The 25,530-nt window shown below is 52.9% G+C and overlaps 1 protein-coding gene across 3 annotated transcripts in view; it reads left to right on the plus strand.

The window, feature by feature from the left end:
* Positions 1-25,361, plus strand: part of LOC120948956 (uncharacterized) — a 56,363-nt gene extending 31,002 nt beyond the window's left edge. Inside the window, exons 3-14 of one of the 3 annotated variants that reach the window (XM_040365840.2) lie at positions 10,517-10,748; positions 10,850-11,009; positions 13,560-13,593; positions 17,021-17,168; positions 17,619-18,748; positions 18,828-18,928; positions 19,009-19,258; positions 19,336-19,462; positions 19,549-19,795; positions 19,869-20,328; positions 20,618-21,030; positions 21,106-25,361. In XM_040365840.2, coding sequence (XP_040221774.2) covers positions 10,566-10,748; positions 10,850-11,009; positions 13,560-13,593; positions 17,021-17,168; positions 17,619-18,748; positions 18,828-18,928; positions 19,009-19,258; positions 19,336-19,462; positions 19,549-19,795; positions 19,869-20,328; positions 20,618-21,030; positions 21,106-23,402 — 5,550 coding nt within the window. In that variant the 5' untranslated portion in view covers positions 10,517-10,565 and the 3' untranslated portion in view covers positions 23,403-25,361. Of the gene's footprint in view, positions 1-10,516; positions 10,749-10,849; positions 11,010-13,066; positions 13,356-13,559; positions 13,594-17,020; positions 17,169-17,618; positions 18,749-18,827; positions 18,929-19,008; positions 19,259-19,335; positions 19,463-19,548; positions 19,796-19,868; positions 20,329-20,617; positions 21,031-21,105 lie in introns of those variants that run through there. The other 2 variants (XM_040365842.2, XM_040365843.2) reach the window with 2 other exon arrangements.
* Positions 25,362-25,530: the final 169 nt, after the last annotated feature.

Raw genomic sequence — 25,530 nt, forward strand, 5'->3', positions numbered from 1 at the left:
TGTCCGTCTGCGAGGTGGATATGCGTTTTGCCGCACCAAATTAAGGCACCGCGTGCCAGAGAGCTGGTGTACCGTTTGGCTGTGTCTTGGAAAATAAAGGAAACACTGTTCTTGGTACCATCGACACGAGCTGTCAAACAGCGCAATCTTAAGCAATCCTAATAAGGGGCAGGTGGTTGCTGGTGTGTGTGTGTGTTGCTGTTAATTACACATCTAGTATGCGCTATGCCAGGACGTCCGTCAACGCTGGCTGTGACGAGTCGATAGACTAAATATTGATTTTCAGTAATTTGACAGCAGTCATTGCGTCGCTCCGGGGGTCATCGAACGGCACGATCGGCTGGGAGTTGTAGCAGGCGTATGATTAATCGCCCGTCCGTGTTGAAGTTCTTGACCAACTCTTCCCAAGACTACCACCGTTTTTGCTAGCGATCGATCGTGGGAGTTTTGGCTAGAACGTGGACCAGTAGAAGCGGGTTGGAGATGATATCTGCCACTGGGTAGGCTATCGATCGTATCTAACCAATTCAATTAACGTTCGTTTGAGAGTAAAGGCTGGCCAAGTTGGCCTAGGCACACTATTCCGTGAAGCTTGATGTGGTTGGGCACCTCATTTCGGACTCGTTCACTGGCATTGACATTTTCGTCACGTCACAGCAGCGTCAAACCGTGTGCGTCATCTCTGTGGGCGTCATTTTGGAGTCCACGCCAGGCCACATTTCACAGTGCAGAGAGCTGCAGGCCCATCCTCATGGTATGGGATGGGGTGTGCCAAGCCTACGGTGTCATGTTCCGAACCGCAGCTTAACGCTATCCACTGCTTATCTTAATCACTAATCTATTCCACATATCTTGTGGCATCGTGTGTTCTCTCGGAGACGCATCGAACGAAAGCAAAAGTGCCCTCGACGAACTGCGCCGCTCGGAGGTTTCACACCTCGCGGCAATTGATGTTCCTTTCCCGGGGGGGGGGGGGGGCCTTGCACCCTTCGTCTATGCGAATGGAATAGAGCTATTGGGTGAGTTATAAAGATGACTCGGCGGTAACGGACGCGCGGATTTAGCTTTTATTTTGTAGGTTAATGTGCGCTGATGACCATTACAGTGGTGTCGCCCGCAGGGATTATTCACGCGACAGTCCGATCCGCGGTACCAGGCGCCGCCGGAGGTCGTACCCCGGGTTGTGGTGTAAGTGAAGCAACAAACCAACGCATAGTGGGCCGCCGCATGGGAGCACGATCAACGCGCGCGAGGGTTCAGATTACAACATTACCACCAGTCAACCATTTGCTGCGTGGAAATATCTTATGTGTAGATGTCGCCGAAGGTCATCAGAAGCCATTTCGTGTCGGATAATATGTGTGCGGGTGGCGGCGGATGTATCATCGTCGTCGTCGGCTACATCTGCGGATGGGCAGCTGCGCTCGTACATGTCGAATGATGCATCGATACACCAGTTTTGGCGCAGGCGTATCAAACGAGGTGCGCGTCGAGTGAGTTATTAAGAGTGTAGTATGATGATCTTCCGCTGATCAGCTGCCATGATCGATGATCGGTTAACTCTATCGAATGGATGTGCTTAAGATGAAGTTTCTTTTTATGTCCACTGTCCATTATTGTATTATCATTTTATTGGAGTTGCTCTAAAGTTTACCCATGTGCTGGAGAGTTATTGGAGCAATAAGTAATCTCCGCTCGACTGGGATACACCTTCGCGCCATTCCTTGATTGAAGTGCATTATTACCACACTGCCTGGTGTGCTGCTCCTTTCTATCAGCTGTCCGCAGCCGAACCAGACACTTGACAGCTGCTCTCGAGCCCCATATTCCACATGACTTGCCGCACACTAACCCAAAGCCTACCGGACTCCGGGCCAACCAATCCCTTGGCAAGGTAAAGCCCTATTTTCGTTCCGCAGTTCGTTAATGGTTTGCACGGCGTGCGCTATATTATGTCACGGCCTGTGGGACCAAGAGAAGGACCACACTAAGTGTCCGTTTAACAATGGAGTGTTCGCACACCTCCTCCTCCTCACGTGTGCGCAACGCCACCGTGCAAAAACTTGCCTGATTAGCTCGCACCACTTTCAAACGATTCGACGCTACGCAAATAATCAGCAGTTGTCAAAATGGAGCGATCTACCCGAGCGCGTTTGCGTCGGATTTCGTCGTCGTCGTCGTCCGCGACCCGCACCCGCGTTAGCGTGTACGCAACGGTGAGTGGCTGGTTCGTGAGTCCCGACTACGTGTGCTCTATGGTTGACTGTTTGCTGTGTGTGTGTGTGTGTGTATGTTGATTCAACTGCCTAGAGGAAGGCGGCTGGAATGTGCACATGCGGCTGGCTAACGCGCGTGACCGGTGAAAGTGATCGATTTACATCTCGATGCACTCGCTCGTGGGGCAGTGGGCCCCCGGGAGCCAGGTTTGTTTGTTTGGCCGATTTCTGCCCTGGCATCTTGGCCGACCTGCATACCTGCCGGAAGTCATAGCGAACCATAACAACAACAACAACAACAATGCGGTGGCGGTCCTAAACGAGAAGCAGGGATGCGAAAGACAATCGCGCATCGCGTGGCGAAGGAGCGAACGCATCTTTCGTAATGGTTTAGTCAGCAACCGTGCGAAGGTGGATCGGATCGATGGCAGGGGGGGGGGGGGGGGAGGGGGGCGCACGGAATGCGATTTGCATAGGTACATGGTGCAAATGCCAGTCTGACCCCCCGGCAGTAGCTGACCCCGTTCCCTGGGTGGTGGTGCATATGGAAAGGGAGCACACGGTATGGGAGCGCTGAACGGCTTGCAGTTTCTGTAACACTAAACGGCATCTAAAACATAAACTTCTGAAACTTATTTCGATGTTGGACAAAGTTTGAGAAGCGAGCGATATTATTAAAAGATCGTTAGCATTCCATTCGCTTTAGCACTCCGGCCAAAGATGTCAAGTTGACAGTAGTTCGACTAATATCTCTTTAATTGATAGTGAGTAGACGTAGACGCAGTTGCAGTGATCGTGCTATCGCACATTGTATCTACTGACAGTTGGAACCGAGTTGGAAAATTCCACCGCCGAGAGTGCCCAAGTCCTTCACACCAACCATTCGATGGAAATTCCCTTTTCTGCACCTAATCGGACCGTAATTATACACGCACACACGATCCCCGCTAGAACTCTACGGTGCATGGCGTCGTTGAAGACTAATGATTGGCAAAATTCTATCGATCGCGCCCCGTTCAAAGTGCTGCCAGCGTAAATTCCATTTTGGTGTAAACATTCTACGCTCATTTTTTTTTTTTTTGTTACGGTGGGAAACTCCGTTGACCCTATGGGCATGAGACATAGGCTCTGTCCCGGTGTGCAGGAACTTGATCGACCCAAGGGGCCGGGGTTGAAATATCGGGCGGTTCTCGTGTACAAATTGCGCAGTAATTGCATCGCGATCGCAATTCCCCGCCGGTGTGTGTTTGTGTCTCGGCCGGGCTGACGAGGTGAGCTTGTCAGATATATTTGCATGCCACCGTTTGAGGTTCACACCAGGTTCGAGGTATGGTGTATGGTGCAGTTACCAGTCAACCGGGATAACGAGATACGTCCCGCCAAACATTGATGTTGGGGCGAGATATACAACTTCGAGCTCCCGGCAGGAATGCGACCATGAATCGGTACCGACACCGGCTGCTGCCGTTGGAAATATAATTAATCGAACAAATTTGTCACAACTTCTCACGAAACCGTGTTTGAGGAATGTTTCAAGTATGCCACAGCGCGCCAGCCGCGCGTGAGGAGAGGTCACAACGTGTTGGTGGACAACGGCGTTATGACACTTTGGCACGGGATGAAGCGGCAGGTTTCAAGCGGGAGAGGCTGAAGACAGTGTCCTAAATCCTATTTAACCGCATGCTTAACGACACCGATTCGCCTTCGATGCCATTGAGTTCGTGCGGCGTGTAGCGTAAGTTTTGCGTAAGTTTGTTTGCACAGTTGCAGCCACGCTTCTTCTTCGGGCGAAAGGACGGACTTCCCTTTTTTCGCTCGACCAAAGGCTGACCACTGTGCGGCAGTAGTACTACCAACGGTCCCCGCAGGCTGTTGTTTGCCCTCGACTCGACTAATTGAAATCCAAACAGTTGATTAAAACGTTTCGCGCGTTGTAATCGCGCAAGGGTTTTGTTCGCGGTGCATATTTACACGCGGTGCTCGTAACGCTCGGCCCGGGTGAACCTATGACTGGTGGTGTTGATGGTGGTGGTGAGCGAAGCGACACAAGCCACGGTTGTGACGGTGGCCACTTCCGTGCAGGGGGCTTGTTACCGCGCTAATAGAACCACTTATCCGACATTTAGGTTGCACCGGTATTACGCACTTGAGTTTAATCACTCACCAGTGCACGGTTGGCGGCCGGAGGAGGGATGGCGTAAGGAAATTATGCACCGGCTGGCGGCACGCATCAAACAAATTGCAAATAAAATGTGGAACAAAAAATGCCGACGACAGGTTGGCCAGCACAATTTCTTCTTCTCGCTGCATTGGTTTTATTGGAGAGACCCGCCAGACCGCTTTTAAAAAAGATCGGTCTCCCTCTTAAGAGGTAAATAATCATTGGGTGGTCGATTTTTGCTTCACTAATCTTTCCTCCCTTGCGCCTGTTTGGCGGAGAATGTGTGATGAAATGTGATTAAAACATTGATAATTTACTACTAATTGTGCGCATTAATAGGAACGTAATTATAATGTTGTTTAGTTGGCAGCATTCTGCAACAATCATCTGTACATAGTTCAAAGTAATCTCCCTCATATTGTAAATGATTCAACTCCCCACACACTGTTGCGCGCTGGAAAAAAGAGCCTCCCGTCACACTTGTCATCATGCATCATCGCACTACTCTCCCAAGTCAGAGTCAGACAGACAGTGTCTGCTGTGGGCATCAATCTTCGATTAATCGTTAATTTTATAGACCAATTCATTTGATCTTAGTTTCCGCCCCTGCACCGTGTCCGGCGACGGACCGTTCTCGGCCGGGTTCTTCTTGCCGCGGCTCATCCGTTGCGCGTCGAGCGAGAGAAAATGCTGCGCCCCCGTTCATCCGCGTGTGTGTGTGTGTGTTCGGCAGCGTCCTGTCATCTTGTCACCCTGTTCGGCTCGTTACTACACACTGCACACTGCACCCGGCCACATCCCGCGCGAGGTCACACGATGATGTGGAGGACGGCTGTGCGGCGTTAATCGAGAGAAATTGAAGTAAAATGTATCGAGTTACGCTCGGCTGTCGTGCCTTGGTTGTACAGCCGCTTTGTAGTGAATTTATTATCTTATGATTTTAAAACATAAACCCGGACAGCATGACGGTGTGTTGCCGCTGTTTGCAAACAAAAACGAACAATTATTTTTGAATAATGTGTTGCAATATCTTTAACACGCTTTTCGACAAACAAAAATGTACATATCCCCCCCATGGCATGGGAAGAATAATCATTGTGTCCCTCACTTGTTGCCAAATAAACAAGCACACATGCGAGCGAGTTCGAACCGCGATCGTTGCTGGTCCTTTTAACCATCTACGGCAACACGGTGGAATTATGGCGCATTATCGCGATTATTCCACCTTCCGCACGCGGTGTGACAAACGGCACCGATTAAGCGATCAACGTGAAGCAGGAACAATGGCAATTGTAGCTCTAAAAAAACCACCCCATGCCCCCCCACGGTACCGGCTACGGTCCCACTGGGACATATCCGTAGGCTGCGGTCAACCAGTGTCCACGGGCTGGCAATCACACGCACACGCACAGACTGCAGGTGGTAGCGTCGGTATTGAGTTACCTCCTGTCGATCAAAACATCGATCGACCACAAAACGGGCAGCTTGCGGGACCAGAACTGTCCGGGCAATGCCGGTTCCGATCGTTTCCGTTTCGAGAGCTAGTGGCGTCCGTTCTTCCCGTCCGCTCGAACGTTTCATTAATGAAATGATCACGAATTTATTACCGTAATCGAAGTGACATGATTTTTGTTGCTGTTGCTGTTGTTGATGCTGCTGCTGCTGCGGTACCTGCCCAGTTGTATCCGTTGCCTTGCGATACGCGCAGGCGCACACAGCACGATCTTGACCTTGACTCTGTCCATTGAATTACGCGCCAGCCTAGCGAGAATGGTGCGGGAGGAGGGCGGGTAGGCGAGGGTCGTCGCATTTTGGACGCTTTGAAGGCAGGTAAGCGGTATGCACCCACGCACTTACTCGGGCTTGTTTGGAGCTTGAACGACGCGCGCGGCGGAGAAGATACTGCGCGTGGCCCATCCTACGACCGGCAGTGAGCCGGGTGGGCATGTGGGCACAGGACATTCCCTAGCACGTAAGCTAGCAATTAACGCGCACCTATTAGCAGACCTGTGCAATGGGGCCACGCCGCGCGGTTCGGTGATCTATGAGTCAGGCGCGAGAGACCCATTATTATCCACTTGTGCCTCGGTGGAGCGCGCTTGTGGAGAGGTTCTTTTTTATGTTTGCTGCTCAAAATTACATCTTTCACCTTTGTGCGCTGGTAACAATGGCAGGCAGCTTGCAGTTAAAGAAGGCCTTCGAACAAAGCAAGGTTAAGGATGGGGGTATTAAGAAGATCGTTAGAAGCTAATTTCCAGACGATCCGGCGTTGGAAAGATCGTACGAAGCGTCGTTTCTATTTTTTGCATCGCGATAACACGATATTTTCATTAGGGACATGGGAGACTTAGTCTCCCAAAACCGTACTGCTAAACATGATTAACGCGTCTTGTTTGTAAGAAAGGTGTCGCCAGACAACCTGTTTCCATCTTGTTCCGCAACCCAAAATACGGCTCCAAAAAAGAATGACACTGTCCGGGGCTCTTAAGATATCTTCACACGACATCTCAATCCACACACTCAATCCAGTGTTTTTAGAACAAGTTGCCGCCGCACATTCGCCAAATTTGTCGCCAGGAAGAAGGGAGGGATCTAACACTTCAAACAGCAACACAATCGCAACAAACCAGCTGAACCTCTTTGCCATTTTTCCTATTCCTATGTGTGGTGAGCAATCTGTACACAATGTCCAGCGGCGGCACCACAAACACACCGATCGGTGCACCCGTTGCCTTTTGCGTCGCCTGTGTGCCGCGCGCGATCAGCAGAGGGTTAGGAAATTTCATCGTCCTTCACACCACGTGCGGCATTGCAATCGCTCGATCGATCAGTTGCGTTCGATTCCCGCCCAACCCGCGAAGGGAGCGAGAATAAATCAATCCAACATCCTACGGTTGTGGTTGCCCCTGTGTGTTGTGGAACAAAGCAGAGCGCCCAGTCAAAGAGACCAGCGTCGTCCACTCTCGGGGGACATTTGCAAGGGGAACAAAGTGAGAAATAGAACCACAACGAATCTCCCCCGTTCCCGGAGGGACAACGTTCGCATTGCTCATTGGAAATTCGTCCATTAATGCATAAATTTGAATCTCGTGTTTGTGGAATTAAGCGGCACCGAAGCTCCCCGCGATGAGGCTTCGTCAACCCGGAGAGGGCTGAGCAATGCTCTGACGCTTACCAACTGGCGGCGCACCATCCACACCCGGGATTGCTGCTTCTCGCACAAAGATGTGTTACGAAATGTAACCATGAAAACCTGGCCGTGTAATGATCGCGTGCTCGCTCCTTCCATTGGTCGTGGGGCGGCGCGCACGTGCGATCGGCGGCATTGTATTATTCGTGCTCATTGGTGCACTTGTGTTCTGCCGTTCTGCAACGGGTCCGGGGCTTCCTACTCGCGCGGGGTGGATGCGATCGATTGAGCAACTGGCGGGCGGACGGGGGATGCGTGCGCCCGGAAAGGGATCCATGGCACGGCACTCCAAATGCCATTACTATTTCACCCTTCTCTCTCTCTCTCCTCTTCCCGTTTGCTGGTTCATCCGGTGGTCGTTCCGTGGTGTTCCAACCGACGGCTGCTGCTGGATGTGAGTGAGTAATGTGTTTATTTTGTTAAACGATTCGCTTTAACACCTACGCGGCACCTTCACTGTGCGATCGCTGGCCGGACCCGGGGTGGTGATGACGATGCCAGCCCCCGCGGCGTTTGAGGCGAGTCTGCGGCAGTACGCCTTCTCGCGAGATCCACGAGAAAGAGAGACCGAGGGACCGATCACTACTCAGCTGGAGCGAAAACGCAAAAACTCTAGCCCCCCCCCCCCCCCCCCCCCCTCTCATGCAATAGAGGCGCCTCCGGTTGAATGCATCGCTCCGCGTGGCCGTCGCGCACGCCCGCAGGTATCGAACGTGGGTTTTGAAGATCAACGGTGTGTGATGGGTTGCAGCAGCCGGTGGAGAACTTTGTTACAGCCGTTACAGCCCGGAGGGTCCACTTTACAAGGCCGGATGGAAAATGGATCTTCGAGAGATCAAAGCATCTTGTGGAGAAAAGCAACACTCAAATGGCCAGGATCCAGGAGGTCGTCTGTTCTCAATATTTGTGTCGAGCCACTTAAACGCTTTGTTTATCTTGCACGCCAAATCATATTGTTGTCACGCCCCACTGGCCACCACCAACAACAATGTTCTAGGGCCGATTTAGATGACCTGCTGACAGAACTCCAGTAGCCGGAATGTGTATCCGCTGGACCTTATTCTAATTTACCGCCGAGTCAAGTATCTTGATTGAAGGGCACCACAACGAACACCCCCAGCAGCTGTTTCAACATCCGAAATTGTCCGTACCCACACACTTCCATCAGTCGCACACGAATGGACGAATCTTTTTTTCTCCCCCCGACTAACCGTGACCCACGATCAAGTGACAGTGGTTGCTTGTTGGTGCTTGTGGTCATCTCTCCCGTCGTGCCATCTGGTTCCACTTAAAGCGCTGCGCCTCAGAGTTTCGTCTCTCACTTCCTGGTGTCAATTTAATTATGGTGGGCCAATATGCACACCCCTTCGGCCCCTTCAGTCGGCGGTCTAGACAGTCTTTCGTTGCTTGTTAACGCCAAAACCGGCGGGAGCAATCGAAGACATCCGGTGAGATGTTGGGCTTCCCCCTGCCGAGACGGCATGTCGTCAAAGCGTTTGATCAACTGCTTGCAACTTCAAACGGAACGTCTTGAAGCAGGAAAGATTTGTTTTTTTTTATCTTGCTGGGCCCTTTCGCCCTCATTCCTCGGGGTGAAGTCGCTGCCGTCTGTTTGTCTACCGGGTGGATTTTACTCCCGGTGACGTATGCAACCATTTGCGTACGTACAAACGGTGAAAAGTATAAGGATTCTTATCGCACTTTTTGTTGCTGGTTATCGTAAGCAGGTAACATCTAACGTGAAACGCATTTTGTCCTCACACGTTGACGGGTTTCAATTCAACACACGTTTATCTGCCCAACTCTGCGCAAATCTCGCTTAAAGCTTCTCACGAGCGAGCAGCACTGATTGAGTAAGTTATCGGTGACACATTCGGAATGTGCCCCTTCCACCCACCTGACTGCACAATCGCACACAAAGTTTATCACTGGCTTAGGAAATGTCCACGCTGATAAAAGGATAGCAGGAGTTGATCTTTCTATTAAATTAGCAAAATTAAAACAGCGCTTCCCGGCGTGCTACGTGCGCGAATTCCGCGCGCAAACCGCATCATGACGCGCCGCATTCTTGCGTGGAATTTGCTGACCCAAACACACAAATTGGACGAACCATGCTACCACCAAATGGCGTGGCAATACTGTTAACGCTTCTAGTCCTACATTTGCCCCATCGCTAACGATCGATATTTAAAATCGATGTCAAGTGTGTCTCCCGATAGTATGTGTTTGAAAGGGCGCAAAAACAAACAACACCAGGCGCACTCACACACTTTACCCGTCCCCCATCGCGCAAGTGTGCGTGAGTGGTACGAAAACAACACCAACAGCCAGCACCAAAAAGCCCCACCCAATCGCCCATCGGGGACCCTTTTTAGCGTGACGCGTACAGTGCAAAAGACCCTTCCTTGCGCTTGTGTGTGCGGGCAAACGAAACGGACGGCAGCATGCGCGTGGGGCCCAATGCTTTACGATGATTTATCTATCGGGCCCATTGACTTGTGCGACTCGGTGTGCGGCGGTACGCTCTTGCGCTCATTTATGCTACACTGGCGTCCATGCTTTCGCGCGAAACGGGTGCGTTACGCTGCACGTGGCCGGGCCGCCGTGCAAGCGAAGATCACGCAACGGCAGTAGAACAAACACGCCACCGAAAAGGGATGATGTTGGGCTAGGAAAGGGGTTCTTTCTTGTTGTTGTTGTTGTTGTTGGAGTTGGAGAACCCTTGCCGGGTGCGGGGAGAGATCAGGGGTCCTAATTTATTGGACCACCAAGTGGGCTAGAGTGTTGCGTGCTAACGCGAGGAAAAACCACATGCGTCTAATGTGACAACCACCATATGAAAAGGGTGGAAGAAATCTAATTAAACTAGAACCTTATTCTACCGTCCTCTCTCGCACTGGCATTGGCATTTTAACGCATTCCCTTTTTTTCGCCTCCCTTTCTTGGCAGAGTTTTGCGAGCCGATCGAGTCAACCGCCACCACCCGCCCGGCCCAAAAATGGATGCCCGCATCGGACTGGAGTACATCATCGAGAATAACGACTACGTGAACAAGCTGGGCCTGGCGCTGGACACCAACAATGTCACGGTTAAGAAGCAAATCTTCGAGCTGCTGTCCACGCTGTGTGCGTTCAGCGCGAACGGGTACAAGCGTGCGATCGAAACGCTGGAACACTACAAAGTAAGTTGGCTCCGTTGTAAGCTGCGTAAGTGTGGACATTAGTCGGTGGTACCCCCCATCTGATCGTGTACTATGTGTCTTCGTTGTCCTCTTCCCCGCAGAGCATTAAGGGTGAGCGGTATCGGCTGCATCTGGTCGTGTCCGAGCTGGACAAGGCGACGGCGATCGAGTACCAGATCGCGCTGCTGGCGTTCGTCAACTGCGTGATCATTTCGGCCGGTTCGCTCAAGGATCGGATACGCATGCGCAACGAGTTTATCGGTAAGTGTGTCTTTTGTGGCAGCCGCGACAGCGAAATCCTTATGTAAAAAGCGCGTTCGATTGCGTATGGTAGGCACGTCTGGAAAGTGCCTGTGCAAAGCATACGACCAGTCACCTTCCAAATGGGCAGAGTGGGAAGAATTGAAGCAGTATAGTTTTTGAAAAGAGGCAACTCCAATCAATCATAATCGAAGTAATATATGTATATGCCCACAAGATCTGGTATACCAAACGCGTCTCATAAATGGTTTTCAATTAGATATTCTGGAGGTTCTTTACATTCTTGCCTTCTTTTAACACCATACAAGGAAGCTGTAGCACATGTAATACGTGTCACCCGAACTCGTTTTGCGTGCCATACCAAGGTACCATACGTTCCATGTGGGGGGCGGCATACATGTTCTGTTAAATACATTTCACGTTTGCGTGTCTGAGACACAGCCCAGACCAAAAACTGGCAAACCAACGGCCCTCCCCGCGGCGAAGGATTGAAGATAAATTGATCGTAATCCTCTGGACACGCCGCATTGCTGCACCCGGTGAGCTATGCGATATCTAACCGTAACACTGTATCGGTGCTGGCAGGTGACCGCAACAAGTGATAGCCACCGAGTGAAAACCGGCCCATGGGACAGCTGCGAACACTTGTGCCGTGACGCTCGGGTGGCTAGAATGTGGTCCTCCGAAACTGCTGGGTAACAGTTCTTTTCTCGGGTGTAATTGCTGTCGGTCACCGGTGGGCAAACCCCAGCGAACCGGGTGGAAGCTGACGGCCATGGTTTGCAATTGATACATTGGTCCGCCACGAATCAATGTCGATGTCTCTCGTGTACAAGGGGGTCCCCCCTGTATCTTTACCGCGTTTACCCTTCCCTCCTTTTGGGTGGTGCGCTGCTCGCCAAGATCAGAAAATAATGGAGTACGATAAATTTGTGCTTGTCCCTTACGGATTATACTGTGCGCCGGTTAGGGTCTGACAGTGTCGGATTAACAATTCCCAATTTCAACTCAACATGCCTTGTCTTGTCGATGGTGGTGGTGGTGGTGCTGGTGGTTCACCTGCTTCGCACCTTCTACCGGTGCGGTAAGCTCACCATGGTAATTGATATGTGTTACACGAAACTGCAACCCAAAAACAGCTATTTAGCTTACATTCCTCACATTGGTTTCCCGATGTTATTGCTGTTCAATCGGTTGAAATTGGTTTCAAGTAAATAAAAAAAAAACAGAATAGGATTAGACACATTTTCCGGTGAAAAAAAAGACTAGCGGAACGTAGTTTCCAGTAAACGTGCGCTTGTCATGGCGGTCCACCGTCATACTACCTTTTAGTAAACAAAACATCGCTTATCTGACGGTGAGCAATAGCTGCCCCGAAACCTGCCCATTACTGCCTATGCGGTACTCCTCCCCTTTGGACACCTTTTACACCGCCCACTGCCTGTCACTAGGGACGCTCTGCGCATAATTGCAGCGTACGCGACCTTGTCGAGGACGCCGCGGAACGATTGTCGCCGTCATCGCCACCGTTGTCGCTTGTACGACGGTGTTGTGTCGGTGCGATGTGATTGTTGTTATCGTGGTTCAATTGTGCCATGCCCTGATCAACAGACACCTAGCGGTCGCATCAGGCTTCGGCCTCTGCAGCGAGTCCAATCTCTGTATGCCATCCGCTACCGATAAGAGACCCGATATCTTTAAAATCGACGATGAGCTCCAGTGGATAAAGCGCTATATGTATATAAAAAAGAAGAAAGTCAACTTTGAGTTGAGAAATACAGAAATAATGTGTAATCGTGCCTCGGACACGGTAGGTGTGGTGGTGACTGCTGATAAGTGTAGATTATGTAGCAGGCGGAAAGGGGTAACCGGGCCCCATGGATGGAAGATGAGACACGTCCATCCAAATCTCGACCTCGCCTCATGCTCACCGCGCTTGATGCGAACGCGTACACCGTTATCGACCATCATCAGGATAGATAAGATTTGCAGCAGCAACATGAGTGTGTGTTTCCTCTTCTTTTTTCTTTTTTTTTTTTGGGGGGGGTGGGCTACGGGTTGCAATGGTTCTGCTCCCTAAGCGTAGCCCCCTCGACAGCAGTTGGTGTGTACACTTGAGCGTGATTTGACGTGAGAGCGTTATGTTGCCCGGATCCGCACACTGAGCAATGGCCGTCATGTTGCAACCGCAGGGTTTGGGGGGGTTTAGGGCCCCGCCCGGCGACGCCAGTTGCGTCAGCAGTCCGCGCATTATGGTGAACGATGTATTTTTTAACTCCGAGCAGGAACTGTCGTCCTTGGAGCACGAGAAGGAGACGCAGGAAACCATCGAGGAGTTTGTGGAAGGTGGGTGAGAGAGAGTGAGAGTGGTGTAGAATAGGGGTCGTGTGTACCCCTGAAGTCCCGAAACAAAAAGTGCAACCCATTCGAATCGCGCTGCTGTAGTTGTCTTAATCAATTGATTGATTGTTCCTTTCTTTTAGCGACAAATGGATTACGGTCATCTAAACCCGTTGGACTAATGCATTGTTTTCTTTTTTTTTGTTACAGGATTAAACCTAATACCAGTATTAAATAATTTAAGGTAAGTGTAGATGTTCTTGGACGAGCTGTTGGCTTGCAGGACACTGTTGTGGAGCAGGGGGGTTAAAGTAGCAGACACTCATCATCAAACCACTCTGGAAGCGCGTTTGCTCCAAGACGCACTCCTGGCAATGATTGCTTTATGACCCATTTTACTCAGTGTGGACGCGAATAGATAAGAAGGTCATAAAAGAATCATCCTTTTTTTGGCTACCCAACCACCCACAATAACCTCTTTTTGCGCGGCGGCTCCAAAAGAGACCGGCGTGAATACAGGTGAACGGATCCGAGTGATCGAAGATAATCGAATTTTATGGATTGGTGCTCATAAAACCGCCAGGATCTGTCGAGTGTGCCCGTAGCGGAAAGACTTCTCTTCATGTTGCCTTAGTGTATCGTTTTACGGTGGATCTCGGATCCGTGACTGTATTGCGCGGTTGGCTGATTGATCGGGAGGAAGTGTTTAAAAGGAGCGTTAATCGGTTTAAATTACTTTATCGTCGTGCCGCTTTATAATCACACTGGATGTGGAGGCGTTGTAGAATCTTTACGTGATGTTGCGGCGGAAGGAAATAGGGAAGTGTTGTGAACATATGTCGCACCCTAGCCCACCCGGACTAGGCACGTCCCAGCGGGTTCGATTAACTACGACCTTTCGATAAGGGAAGTGCGTGAGTGATTGATATGCGAGCCGGAAAACGGGGGGTTTGAAGTGACGACGACACACAAACCTGAAAAGTGGCCGTGGCGAGTGACGGGCAAGTGAACGCTGTGACTAACTCTGTAAATAGCCCTCAATATTACGCGGATTCAGCTGACTGTGTAATCTTCTTGGAAGAGGAAAAACCCCTTCAACCAAGGAACTCCCCAACTTGGTGCACTCAGCCATCAATCATAGCTTCTCAGTGTCGCGGGTGCCGCCTGTGTCTTGCTCTGAGATTGATCTTTGGAGCAAACCACCTTTCCTCGGGGAGGTCCACTGCTAACTCCAGGGTATATCATTGCAACTTGTTCGCCACAGTATGGCGCCTTTAGACCAGAACATATCTGCGTCGTGCACAGACAACTTACCAGATACCGAGAGATGTCGTACCGTGTGTGTGTTACGATAAGAACGCAACAAACCTCAAAATATCAGCACAATGACATCCCAGTGAGAGGGGTGGGTGATTGTTCCCTGCTTTCGTCACGTCGTGTAAAACGTGTGCATCGTGTTTTTTTTTCTTGGTTCCACCACGATAACGTGCGTTGTTATTGTTTATCGTTTGTTAAAACCTTTCCAAGGGGGGAGGTGAACCATCGATGAGGGAGTATTGGACGAACGTTTCTTGCAACCGGAGGAAGAAACTACGATCTTGACACAATATCGAGCCAGAGAGTGAGATGATTGGGTCAGGGTTGTTGGTCGTGTGTGGACGGGTGTATAAACAAGAAAGTTAAAGATAAATTAACAATCGTTCGTGTTGGAACGAGCAACAAAAAAGCACTTCAACCTGTATCTTGTGTTCCTCTCTTTCTCTCTCTTCCTCCTGTTCCTTTGGTGCATCGAGACGCGTGGAACGCCAACAGCAACAGCACGTGGTGCTTGGGTAAAAGATACACGATGTCTACGAACAAGAGCACAGGTTTGGTGCTTTCCATACCGGTGGTGTGTTCGTCCGAATCACCTGTTCGATGAGACACGCCGGTGATGGAAAGTAGTCAAAGCTCACCTTTTGTTCGGTACCGGTGCAAGTGGTATGCCGCACTCGTGCGACACATATTAGACGTCCGTTCAGTGAGTGCGTGAGAGAGTGAGTGAGAGTATCACTAAAAAAAGCATGTCAGCTCTCGGTGAACTTGCAGCGCGAAAAGCACGCGAGAGAGAAATGGCACGCGAGACTCGTCGTGGTGCGCATGTGTCAGCAACACGTGCTCGAGCGAATGTTCGCGGAACACGCGGTGACGGTAGAGCTCGCAGCCGCCACCATCACCACTGGCCGTGGTCGATGCGGACGTTTCGCCCCCCCGGTGAGCTTTTATTACACACGAAGATTGGCTTTCCGTGCTGCCGATGAGCGGCCGAAACGCATCCGATCGCTCACACACACACACACACAGTCAGGACACAATCAGATGTTTTCGCTTGTAACCGGAACTACCGATTGAAGTTAGAAAGGATGTGCCTGCCGTCCTTTGCTCTTTTAGACGGCCACAATGGCCACGATACATTTCAGTAGAGAAAAGTAGATTTCCATTACACAGCGGCTGTAAGGACGTGGAGCACCATAATAGCCAACGCGCACCGAACCTTCCTTTAATTACGTTACTCCAGCGCGCTCGGCCAAAAACGGCCAGCAAAAGAAAGAGACCACACCGGGTGCTGCTTCGGGTGTTTCGGGCGCTTGTAGGTTTGTTTCGCCGCTGCGGCTTTTCCGATCTCGCACACACCACTCGGGCCGGGTGAGGGACTCAGTCGCGTGCCAGTAGTGCAGCAACCCGGAGTAGTGCAACCCCGCTAATATTTCAAAAAAAACCTCGGACTGCGGCACCGGCCTTAGTTTGCTTCCTCCCAAAACTCCACTCGCTGCTCCCCCATCCTCTCTCTCTCTCTGCCGGCCCAACTATCCCCAGCAAGCAGAATACGGAACAGATCCTTTTCCTCGCTCACTGCCCCAACGCACGCGTCCTCACCGTTTCCTTCGTGTTGTGTTGCGTGTTACAGTTTGCGTGTGCTATTTTGGTCCTATTCGGTCTAACAATAATAAAAAAAAAAGAAACAGTTCGCCCATCGCGGAAGGGAAGGCTTTAAGCTAAAGCAACACACAGCGCACACCAGCAAAAACGGCAACGAATTATGACAGTTCGGTAGCACCTCGAAATAGAGAGAGCGAGCGTGTGTGTAGTAGTTTGTGGCGAATTGATTGTGCTTCAACCCATCCGGTGATAGCGTTTTTGCCTCTCTGTGTGTGTTTTTTTTTTCGTTGGTTCTGGCTGAACTGCCACTGAACTGTGGCTGTACACACAGCTTTCGTTGCTGCTGCTGCTGTGTGCCGTGTTACACACAGTCAGCAATTCGCACACGCACTCACTCTCTATCGCTTAGCGTCGTTTTGCCATACACTGCGCGTCTCGACCCGAGTAGAAGGGGACCCTCGATTGTGCTGTGCTGTGAGGCAGGATCGTTCTGGCAACTGCTCAACACTAGAACCCCGGTCTGCCGTGATCCGAATGAATATCGTCCAGGAGCTGAGCGAACTGTGCCGTCGGAAGCTGTCCAGCCTCGGCGTGCGGCTCGCCAACAGTTGAGAACTAAAATTGCGTGATTTGTGGTAAATGGAAGTGTGTTGCTGTGACTGCCCTTTGACCTTTCGGCTCCCATCGTCCTGCTATCTCCCTCCCGGTGTGCTTTTGTGCTTACCCTTCTTCCGTTTCACGCGTGTTTACAGGCGCACGGCCAGCAGCGTTCCCGACATTGCCTCCCAGCTAGAGGTGTTCGACGAGCAGCAGGAATGCGACGTATCCCAGAGCCTCCAGGTGCCGGACGGGATCGATCTGAACTCGCATCTTGATGTCTTCAATGCAATCCTAGCACAGGTAAGTGGAGCTAATCCTTTGGGTGGGTTTCCGCAACAGTACAACACTACCCCATCATACGGGGAGGAGGGATTTTGCAAAGCTCGGCCCAATTGGGATGAATTTTACATTAGTTCTGTTCTCGGGCCCCGCTGCGCTTGACTGCAGAAGGAAGGTTCACACTGTGCAGCAGTGCCACAGTGCTCTCTGGATAGAGGAGGGATTCACTTTCATTAGTACTGCTGCTGCTGCTGCGGATGGAATATTAAAGTGTCATTAGTGCTGTGGCACTGCTCTTTGTAGTGTCGCTTTTGTGTTTCGCCCCGTTCGAGCGGACAAGGTCAACCCATGCTGAATGTCACTGTTTGCTTCGTTTAGAATGCATGGGGGATTCGTTCTTTGTGTGAAGCTGATTGTGGCAGTTTTTTTTTTCACCACTTCACCTTCACCTTCTGCCCCCGTCTGCCACAGGTCGCCGGCACACCGCAAGCAACGCCATTTCTAAGCATACTTCAGCACCTGCTGCAGATTGACCCGAAGGAGCAGATCAGCGACATCGTCTGGGACACGGCGGAGACGCTCGTGCACCGGGCGACCCTGCTCGAGGACAAGGAAGCGTCCGCCCGCCTGCTCCGTGCGCCGAGCGTGCAGAAGTTCTTCACCTGCCCGCACTGCCGGGGCGACCTGAGCGGCGGTCCCGCTCGCCGCCCCTCGATCGGCAGCTCGCTGCAGCCGTCGCCCAGCGCCACCTCCTTCAATCCGGTGCCGGCGCCGGCGCCGCCACCACCGCCCCAGTGCGCTGCGGCCCCGCCCCCTCCACCACCGCCCGGTGGTGGTGGCGGTCCCGCTCCACCGCCTCCACCTCCGCCACCGCTTGGTCGTGCGCCGCCTCCACCCCCGCCACCGATGGCCGGGGGGCCACCGGCACCACCGGCACCGCCGGCCCCGCCCGCCCCGCACCTGCTCTCTGCGCAGCCGAATGCGAACGGGTCGCTCGCCCGCTCGAAAACGCCGGACGAGCAGATCGTGATCGTGAAGCCGCTGCCGCAGCAGGAAACGCCCGTGCCGCGGGCCAAGATGAAGACGATCAACTGGAACAAGATACCGCCCCAGCGGGTGCTGGGCAAGCAGAACATCTGGTCGATCGTGGCCGACTCGCACCAGGACAGCCCGATGGCCGACCTGAACTGGGACGAGATGGAGGGACTGTTCTGTCTGCAGACGCAGATGCACGGTTCGCCCAAGCTCGGCCATCGTGGGGCGGCGAACGGCGGCGAAGGCGGTGGTGGTGGTGGTGCGAGCAACGGTACCGATATGCCCGATGCGCGCAAATCGAGAAAGGAAAACGAAATCACGCTGCTGGATGGGAAGCGCAGCCTGAACGTGAACATCTTCCTGAAGCAGTTCCGCACGACGAACGAGGACATCATACAGCTGATAAGGAATGGCGAGCACGAGGACATCGGGGCGGAGAAGCTGCGCGGCCTGCTGAAGCTGCTGCCGGAGGTGGACGAGCTGGAGATGCTGCGTGCGTTCGACGGCGACAACAACAGGCTGGGCAATGCGGAGAAGTTTCTGCTGCAGCTGGTACAAGTGCCTAAGTGAGTATTGGGGGTGGGTATGTTGAAGTTGGAGTCGGTGCATAGTAGCTGACGACTTTCGCCTCCCGTTTGTTTGCAGTTACAAGTTAAGAATCGAAAGCATGCTGCTGAAGGAAGAGTTCAAGGCGAATCTGATGTATCTGGAGCCAAACATACACGCCATGCTTTATGCTGGTGAAGGTAGGCGATCTGCTGATTGGATCTACTACTCCCCAAGTGGACAACAACCCTCTTTACCATTCTGCTCCTTCACAATACAGATCTGATGAACAACAAGGCGCTCCAGGAGGTGCTGTACATGGTCGTGGTTGCCGGGAACTTCCTTAACTCGGGCGGATACGCGGGCAATGCGGCTGGCGTGAAGCTGTCCTCGTTGCAGAAGCTGACCGACATCCGCGCGAACAAGCCGGGCATGAACCTGATCCACTTCGTCGCACTGCAGGCGGAGAAGAAGAATTCCGCACTGCTGGAGTTCCCCGGCCAGCTTACGATGCTGGAAAATGCGACCAAGTAAGGGAAAGCGAAACCCAAATGCTTCCAAAAAGGATACTACTCACTTGTGTTGTATGCTCACTTCCCACTTCCAGAACCACTGTCGAGCAGATCAGCAACGAGGTGAACGCGATCGACAATCGCATCAAAAAGATCAAGAAACAGATCGAGCTGCCGAAGACGGAGGAAGACATCAAGTTCCAGATGGAGGAGTTCCTGAGCGTAAGAGCACGCGCGAAGGCCTCTGCTGAAGTCGCTCTCGGACGCATTAATGATGATTCGCATTTCGTTTTGGCTTTGGTTTGCAGGCAGCGGAGCAGGACGTAATAATGCTGCAGCGAGCGCTGAAGCAGCTGGAAGCGATGCGCCTCCAGCTGGCCGAGTTCTTCTGCGAGGATATGGGCACGTTCAAGATGGAGGAATGTTTCAAGATTTTCCACAACTTTAGCGAAAAGTTCCAGCACGCGGTGAAGGACAACGAGAAGCGCCGGGTGCAGGAAGAGCAAGCGCTGATACGCAGGAAGCAGCGGGAGGAAACGCTTCGAAGAAGGCAATGTAAGGCATCTGAAGCAGGGAGGGGAAAATGTCCTGTTGCTTCCTATTATACCGACCATTTCTCTTGCTGCAGCGAATCAACCCGGAACGCCCGTGTCCGATTCGGAGGGTAGCCTGCTGCTGGATGCCTCGCAGTACGATCTGCGCTACAGCCCAGCAATGTCCCGGCGGCGTCTCGGGTCGTTCAACAGTAACGGCGACGCGCTGCTGCTGCGGGATGAGTGTGCCTCGCCGGACATCACGCCGAACGGCAGCCTGCGAAGACGCCGCAGCCGCGTACTGTCGGAGGAGGACGAAGGCAATCTCATGGACTTTCTGCGCTCGTCCGGGCACGAGAGCAGCAACCGGGAGCGCAAGTCGGCCGCGTACGGCAGCCTGGACCGGTCGTGGGCGCGTCGGGCCCGCTCGGGCAGCGGCAGCAAGAAGCGGCCGGACCTGCTGAACGTCCAGTTCGGTGCGGACCGGGAACGACCCAGCTCGCCTTCGCCGCTGGCCGAATCGAAGCCGCTCGCGGTGGAAGAACACAAACCAAGGTATGCACACCATCAATCCCTGTATGTCCCGTGTCCTGTGGTGCTCTGCTTTTCTGTGTTTGCCTATCCCCCTCTCCCGAGCTAACTCTTTCATCCACCTTGTGCTAACTCACGAACTCACTGAGAGGACGCGGATGTTCCTCTCGCGTGTCATTATGTCTTACGCGCATCCACATTACGCTTTTACACGTACCCGCTGATTGACACCGCTTTGCAACCCGGGACCCCGGGGGATCGGTCTTTCGTCTCTCGGTCGCCGTACGGTCGCGGTTTTTCTTACACTGTTCAGAATTTCCAGAGAATGGCGGCAAAAGATCGAATCCTGGCTGCAGGCGAACGAGCAGGACGAGCGGCAGAACGACGACTACAAGAAGAAGCTGAAGCGGGTTGCCGCCAACCGGCGCTCCTACGAAACGGACAACGAGAGCGACCGGGGCAGCAAGTTGGACCCGCTGCCGGAGGAGAAACCGCCGACGGTAATGTCGCCCGAACCGACGCCCGGCCCGCGAATGGGGGCGGCGGGCGGACAGGACCGGCCGGCAGCTGCCGCCGCCGCCGGATCACCCACAGCACCCACCGGCTCCGCCGACCAGCAGCAGCTGTTCGGTGGGCCGATGACGTACAAGCGGGTCTATCCGAACTGGCGCCCGGGGACGTCCCTTGAGCAGACGGATGTCGTCGGTACGATAGAGGCCTTGACAGGTAGGTGGCTGTTGACGGTGAAGCCTTACGGAGGACGGCATAGTATTGAAAACTCGTTTTCTTTTCACGCCTTAGGTGCGGCCTCACCGGATGCGGACAAGTCGACGTGGCGCAAATCCGTCCTAAACACCGCCAGCAGCGTGGACAGTGCGGACGACCTGGCGAACCAGCGCTACCGCCGGCAGCGTTCCCGCGAAGGTCCCAACCCGAGCTCCAACCTGCAGTCCATCCTCGAGGAGGACAAGCGCAAAAACATCATCCAGTCGTTGGGCGAGCGGCCACCGTCCGATCGGTTGCAGATCTACATCCGGCGCGGTTCGGACAATCCGCAGGCCACCACACCGTCGGACAGTTCGCCCCCTTCCACGGTCGGTGGCAAACGAGAGACGGGCGGGGAGGAGCACAAGCAGTCGATCTACATTCGACAGCCGGCAGCAGACAAGCAGCAGCAACATGGTGCTTCTGCTGGCACGCCCTCCACCATATCGTCCAGCACGGCCAGCACCATCTCCGGCTCGGAGCTGGCGGTCCCTGGGGGTGGCGATACCAGCACATCGCCCTCCTCGACTGCGGCTGTGGCGCCACCGCCCCGACGCACTCGCCGAGCACACCACGTGTACGACGAGTCCACCAATAACAAGATCGAGATTGATTCGGACAACATCGAGACACCGCCATCGATCCGGCGCAACGTGGGAGGCATGGGCACGGCGACGGGCGGGTCGAGCACTGCCGCCACGGGTGGTGGTTCCTGCCGCCGGTTGCACCATCCGAACGACGCGAAGGATCCGCTGACGGCGCCGGATTCGGGCAAGGGTTCGTCGCTGGCCGGTGACGGTACCGGCGCGGAAGTGCTCGGCGACGGTCAGTTCGATCGGTTCTCCTCGGCCCGCCGTACGCGCCGCTTCAAGCGCCCGATCGATCTGGGCGCGTCCGGGGCGGGCAGCGGCAACGAAACTACCACTACCACGGCTACTACCGCGTCGCCATCGCCCGACTCCCTGCCCGACAGTGCGGCACAGAGTCCACTGCTGGCGGCCGGCAACGGGCCGCCCCTGCCCGCCAGCAAAGACACCACAAAGCACGAGCAGGAGCAGCGCCTGAAGCGTTGGCAGGACAAGCTGAAATCCTCGACCGACGCCGGCAAAACGATCGGGTCCGGGTCGCTGACGGGGCGGGAATCGCCCCGCTCGCACGCCGAAACCGTCCTCAATCGGGCGAGCAAGGTCGGGCGCACGATCAGCCGCATCAGCCAGGAGGACGTGCGGGAAGCGATCCGCAGCCTGAAGTCCCCAACGCCCGAACGCACCTGGAGCCCCACGAAGGACATTCACCAGCAGCAACAGCAGCAGCACCACGTGAAGGGTGCGCCCGTAACGCACGAACTCAACGACGAGGGTTTCGAGGAAACGCAAAGCCTCGTCTCGGACACACCCTCCCAGGGCAAGGACAGTGTGTCGTCCTGCAACGACTACGGGTCCGATACGAAGAGCAAACGGGTCGTGGCGGTGACCGGCTCGCCGGCCAAACCACCCACCACCAACCTGAAGACGAGCCGCACCGGCAGCCCGAGCATGGCCAGCCTGCTGATGGTGAAGAACGGCAGCACGGGGCTGGAGCGTAGCCGGTCGCTGCGTGCACCGCCCAGCGCTGGCAGTCCGGCGCCAGCGTCCAAGAATCTCTTGCCCCGCCGCACGGCCTCGATGCGAAGGAGCGCCACCGGGTCGACTACCAGCGTGGACGGGTCGGCGCCGAGCCTGCTGCGACCGATCGCCCGCCAAGCGCAGGACGTCGAGCGCAGCAACTCGCGCACCAGCCTGCGCTCGTCCCGCTCGTCCCTGAGCAGTGCCGTGTCGACCAATACCGTCCGCAAAGTGCCGCCACCGGTGCGCACCGGCCCTGCCGGCAGCAGCACCATCTACACCAAGACATTCACTCCGCTCTCTACGACCGCGACGTCCACGCTTTCGGCCAACAGTTCGCCCTCGAAACGACCGCTCGGCACCGCTACCTCGGGCAACATCGCGCACCGAGGGGCACCGGCCAGTCGCAGCAGCTCCAGCGGCTCGAGCATCGGTCCGAGCGCGACCGTTGTGCGCAAACCGCCGGCCAAGTCGGCGATGGCGGCCAAGGAGAACCAGCTGCACAGCTCGACGTCGACTGGCCGGTTACCCCCGGGCAGCGGGAAGTCGACCAGCAGCGGCAGCCTGACCGGTTCGGGCACTGGCGGTGGTGGTGGTGTAAGTCCCACGCCAGCCTCCGGGCGTCAGTCGGTCACCGGACAGCATCAGGCGGCGGTGACCGGCCGACGTACCAGCGGCTTCATGCGCCCAACTACCTCCAGTGCCACCAAAGTGAAGGCGGCCAAGTAAGAACGTGCCGCACGCGCTGTGGTGCGGGCCAGTGTGGTCACACCCCTCCCCCATCATCCCCGTTAGTCAATCGATTGTTTTGCTAACCACGTACCAGATGCTTCCCCTCAAAACTGCCCTTCCCTTTAGCAAATACTCCACACATCCGGCCGTATATATTACCATATGCCGTCCACTCTTTTCTATTTGCAATTTGCGTCTTGCAGTTCCGGTTTTGCGCAAGCTCACGCAGCGTTTTGCTGGCTAGCTTTATGTTTTTGGACACACTTTGGAACACAACGCCCCTATGTCCGCCAGGCACGAGCGATTTTGTTCGAGCGATGCGGTGCGCTTACTAAAGGATTTCAAGTGAAAGGGAAGGCGGTATAGGAGGTTTGTTCCTCGTGCGGTGTTCCCTTATTTTCCGACCAATGCCAGTTTTATGCTGCGACGAAGAAGAATGCAGCGTCCATCCCGGAAGTTGAGGCGTCCCGGTCGTTAGTTAGTGTGCTGAAGGCAATAATGATAATGATGATAATAATGATAGTGAAATTGGCGTGCGACGCTACTATGGCAATTATAGTGGTAGTAGTAGACACGTGGTGGTGTGGTGACGCGTGTTACCGGTTTTGTTTCGCGCCATTAGCTACTTTAGATAGAGACGTGTATGTATGTTTGTGTGTGTGTGTCAGCGCGCATATGTGTGTGTTGATCTGTTCGAGAAGATGCGTTATTTATTTACATACATAAAAAACATATATACATATATATATACACACATACACACGCATACATAGATATATGATGCATGTTACGAACGATCGCTTAGCAGAAAGCGCAATCATACTAATTCCTACACCCCTCCTCCCCTCTCCCTGCAAATGTGTTTTTGCTGTTACGAACGAGCGTTAGCGGAAATCGTAAAACTGATAAACTGATAGATTCGCGTTAGGATACAAACAAACAATCTAGTATAGGAAGTAGATTAGACTACTAGTATAGCTAGTTGCGACGTGGTAACACGAACTCAAAAACGAAAACTCAACCCCGGTTTACTTATCCAGCGCGATATGCTGTAGTTGGTCGTGGATAATTAACGCCATTTAGCAGTGTAGATGCGATCGATTTTTTGTAAACTTAAGAGACAAAGAAAAACGGAATAGAACCGCATAGCGCCATAATCCCAAACGCAACCAACATGACGATATATAACTGTATAGAGAGCAAGCGACGAACGTATAAAAACATACACACATAAACACATTACGCATGATAAGCATGATAATGTTTTTCTTTCCCCCAGTGTTACCGGCGGTACGTTTCATCCTTTTTGGCTATTGTTCTTTCGAAAAACGCCTTTGGTCGATGATGATATGCTTCATGTTATATTTATAAAGTTCTTTTTTTTAATTACATTTTTGGGACAGGAATTCAAAATTTATAATCAAAATTATCAAAACTATATTATGTAGGCTTAAACTGTGGGTGCGAGAGTTATGAAAATTATAGAAACACGAAGATGAAACAGGTACGCGCTTTTCTCTACATCCTTCGTCCTTCACGTTCCCGCATAATATTTGCCATAAATGGAGTAATGTTACGTTTAAGATTGAACCATGTTTATAGTACCAGTGAGCAAACGATGTAACCGATTGCGCATGAATCGTTCTGCGCTTGCAAAAAAAAAACACACACACACATTACTAATCCATTTACTAATTCAATTCTACTCTTCAAATGCTAGTATTGCATCGAACACATAGGAAGGTGTTTTAGAATGGACTGTGCGGAAGGAACGGCCTATGTCCTATTCAATGGCTCCTCAAAGTGCTGAGCATGTTTTGTATGCGTTCGTTACATTTTCCATTTTGTACTTGAGTCCCCCCCCCCCAGAAGCCCGATGTTATTGCTCGAATAGTTGACGAATGAAAGAAATGAGAAGCGTTGTTGAAGGAAATAAAGGCAAGATTGAAACATTCATTTTGTACAATAACCACTTTCTCCTCGTTTTTTTTAAATCGTTAAATCGCTTCCGAAACATTTGAACTATCGGTATCGCAACTGCTGAAACATCGCCATAACGGTCATTTTGAACTGTTGTACATCGTCTAGCAAACGTCAAAACGATTGCGCGATGTTTTGATACGTA

This window comes from Anopheles coluzzii, chromosome 2 (assembly GCF_943734685.1).
Source record: "Anopheles coluzzii chromosome 2, AcolN3, whole genome shotgun sequence".
NCBI classification, from domain to species: domain Eukaryota; kingdom Metazoa; phylum Arthropoda; class Insecta; order Diptera; family Culicidae; genus Anopheles; species Anopheles coluzzii.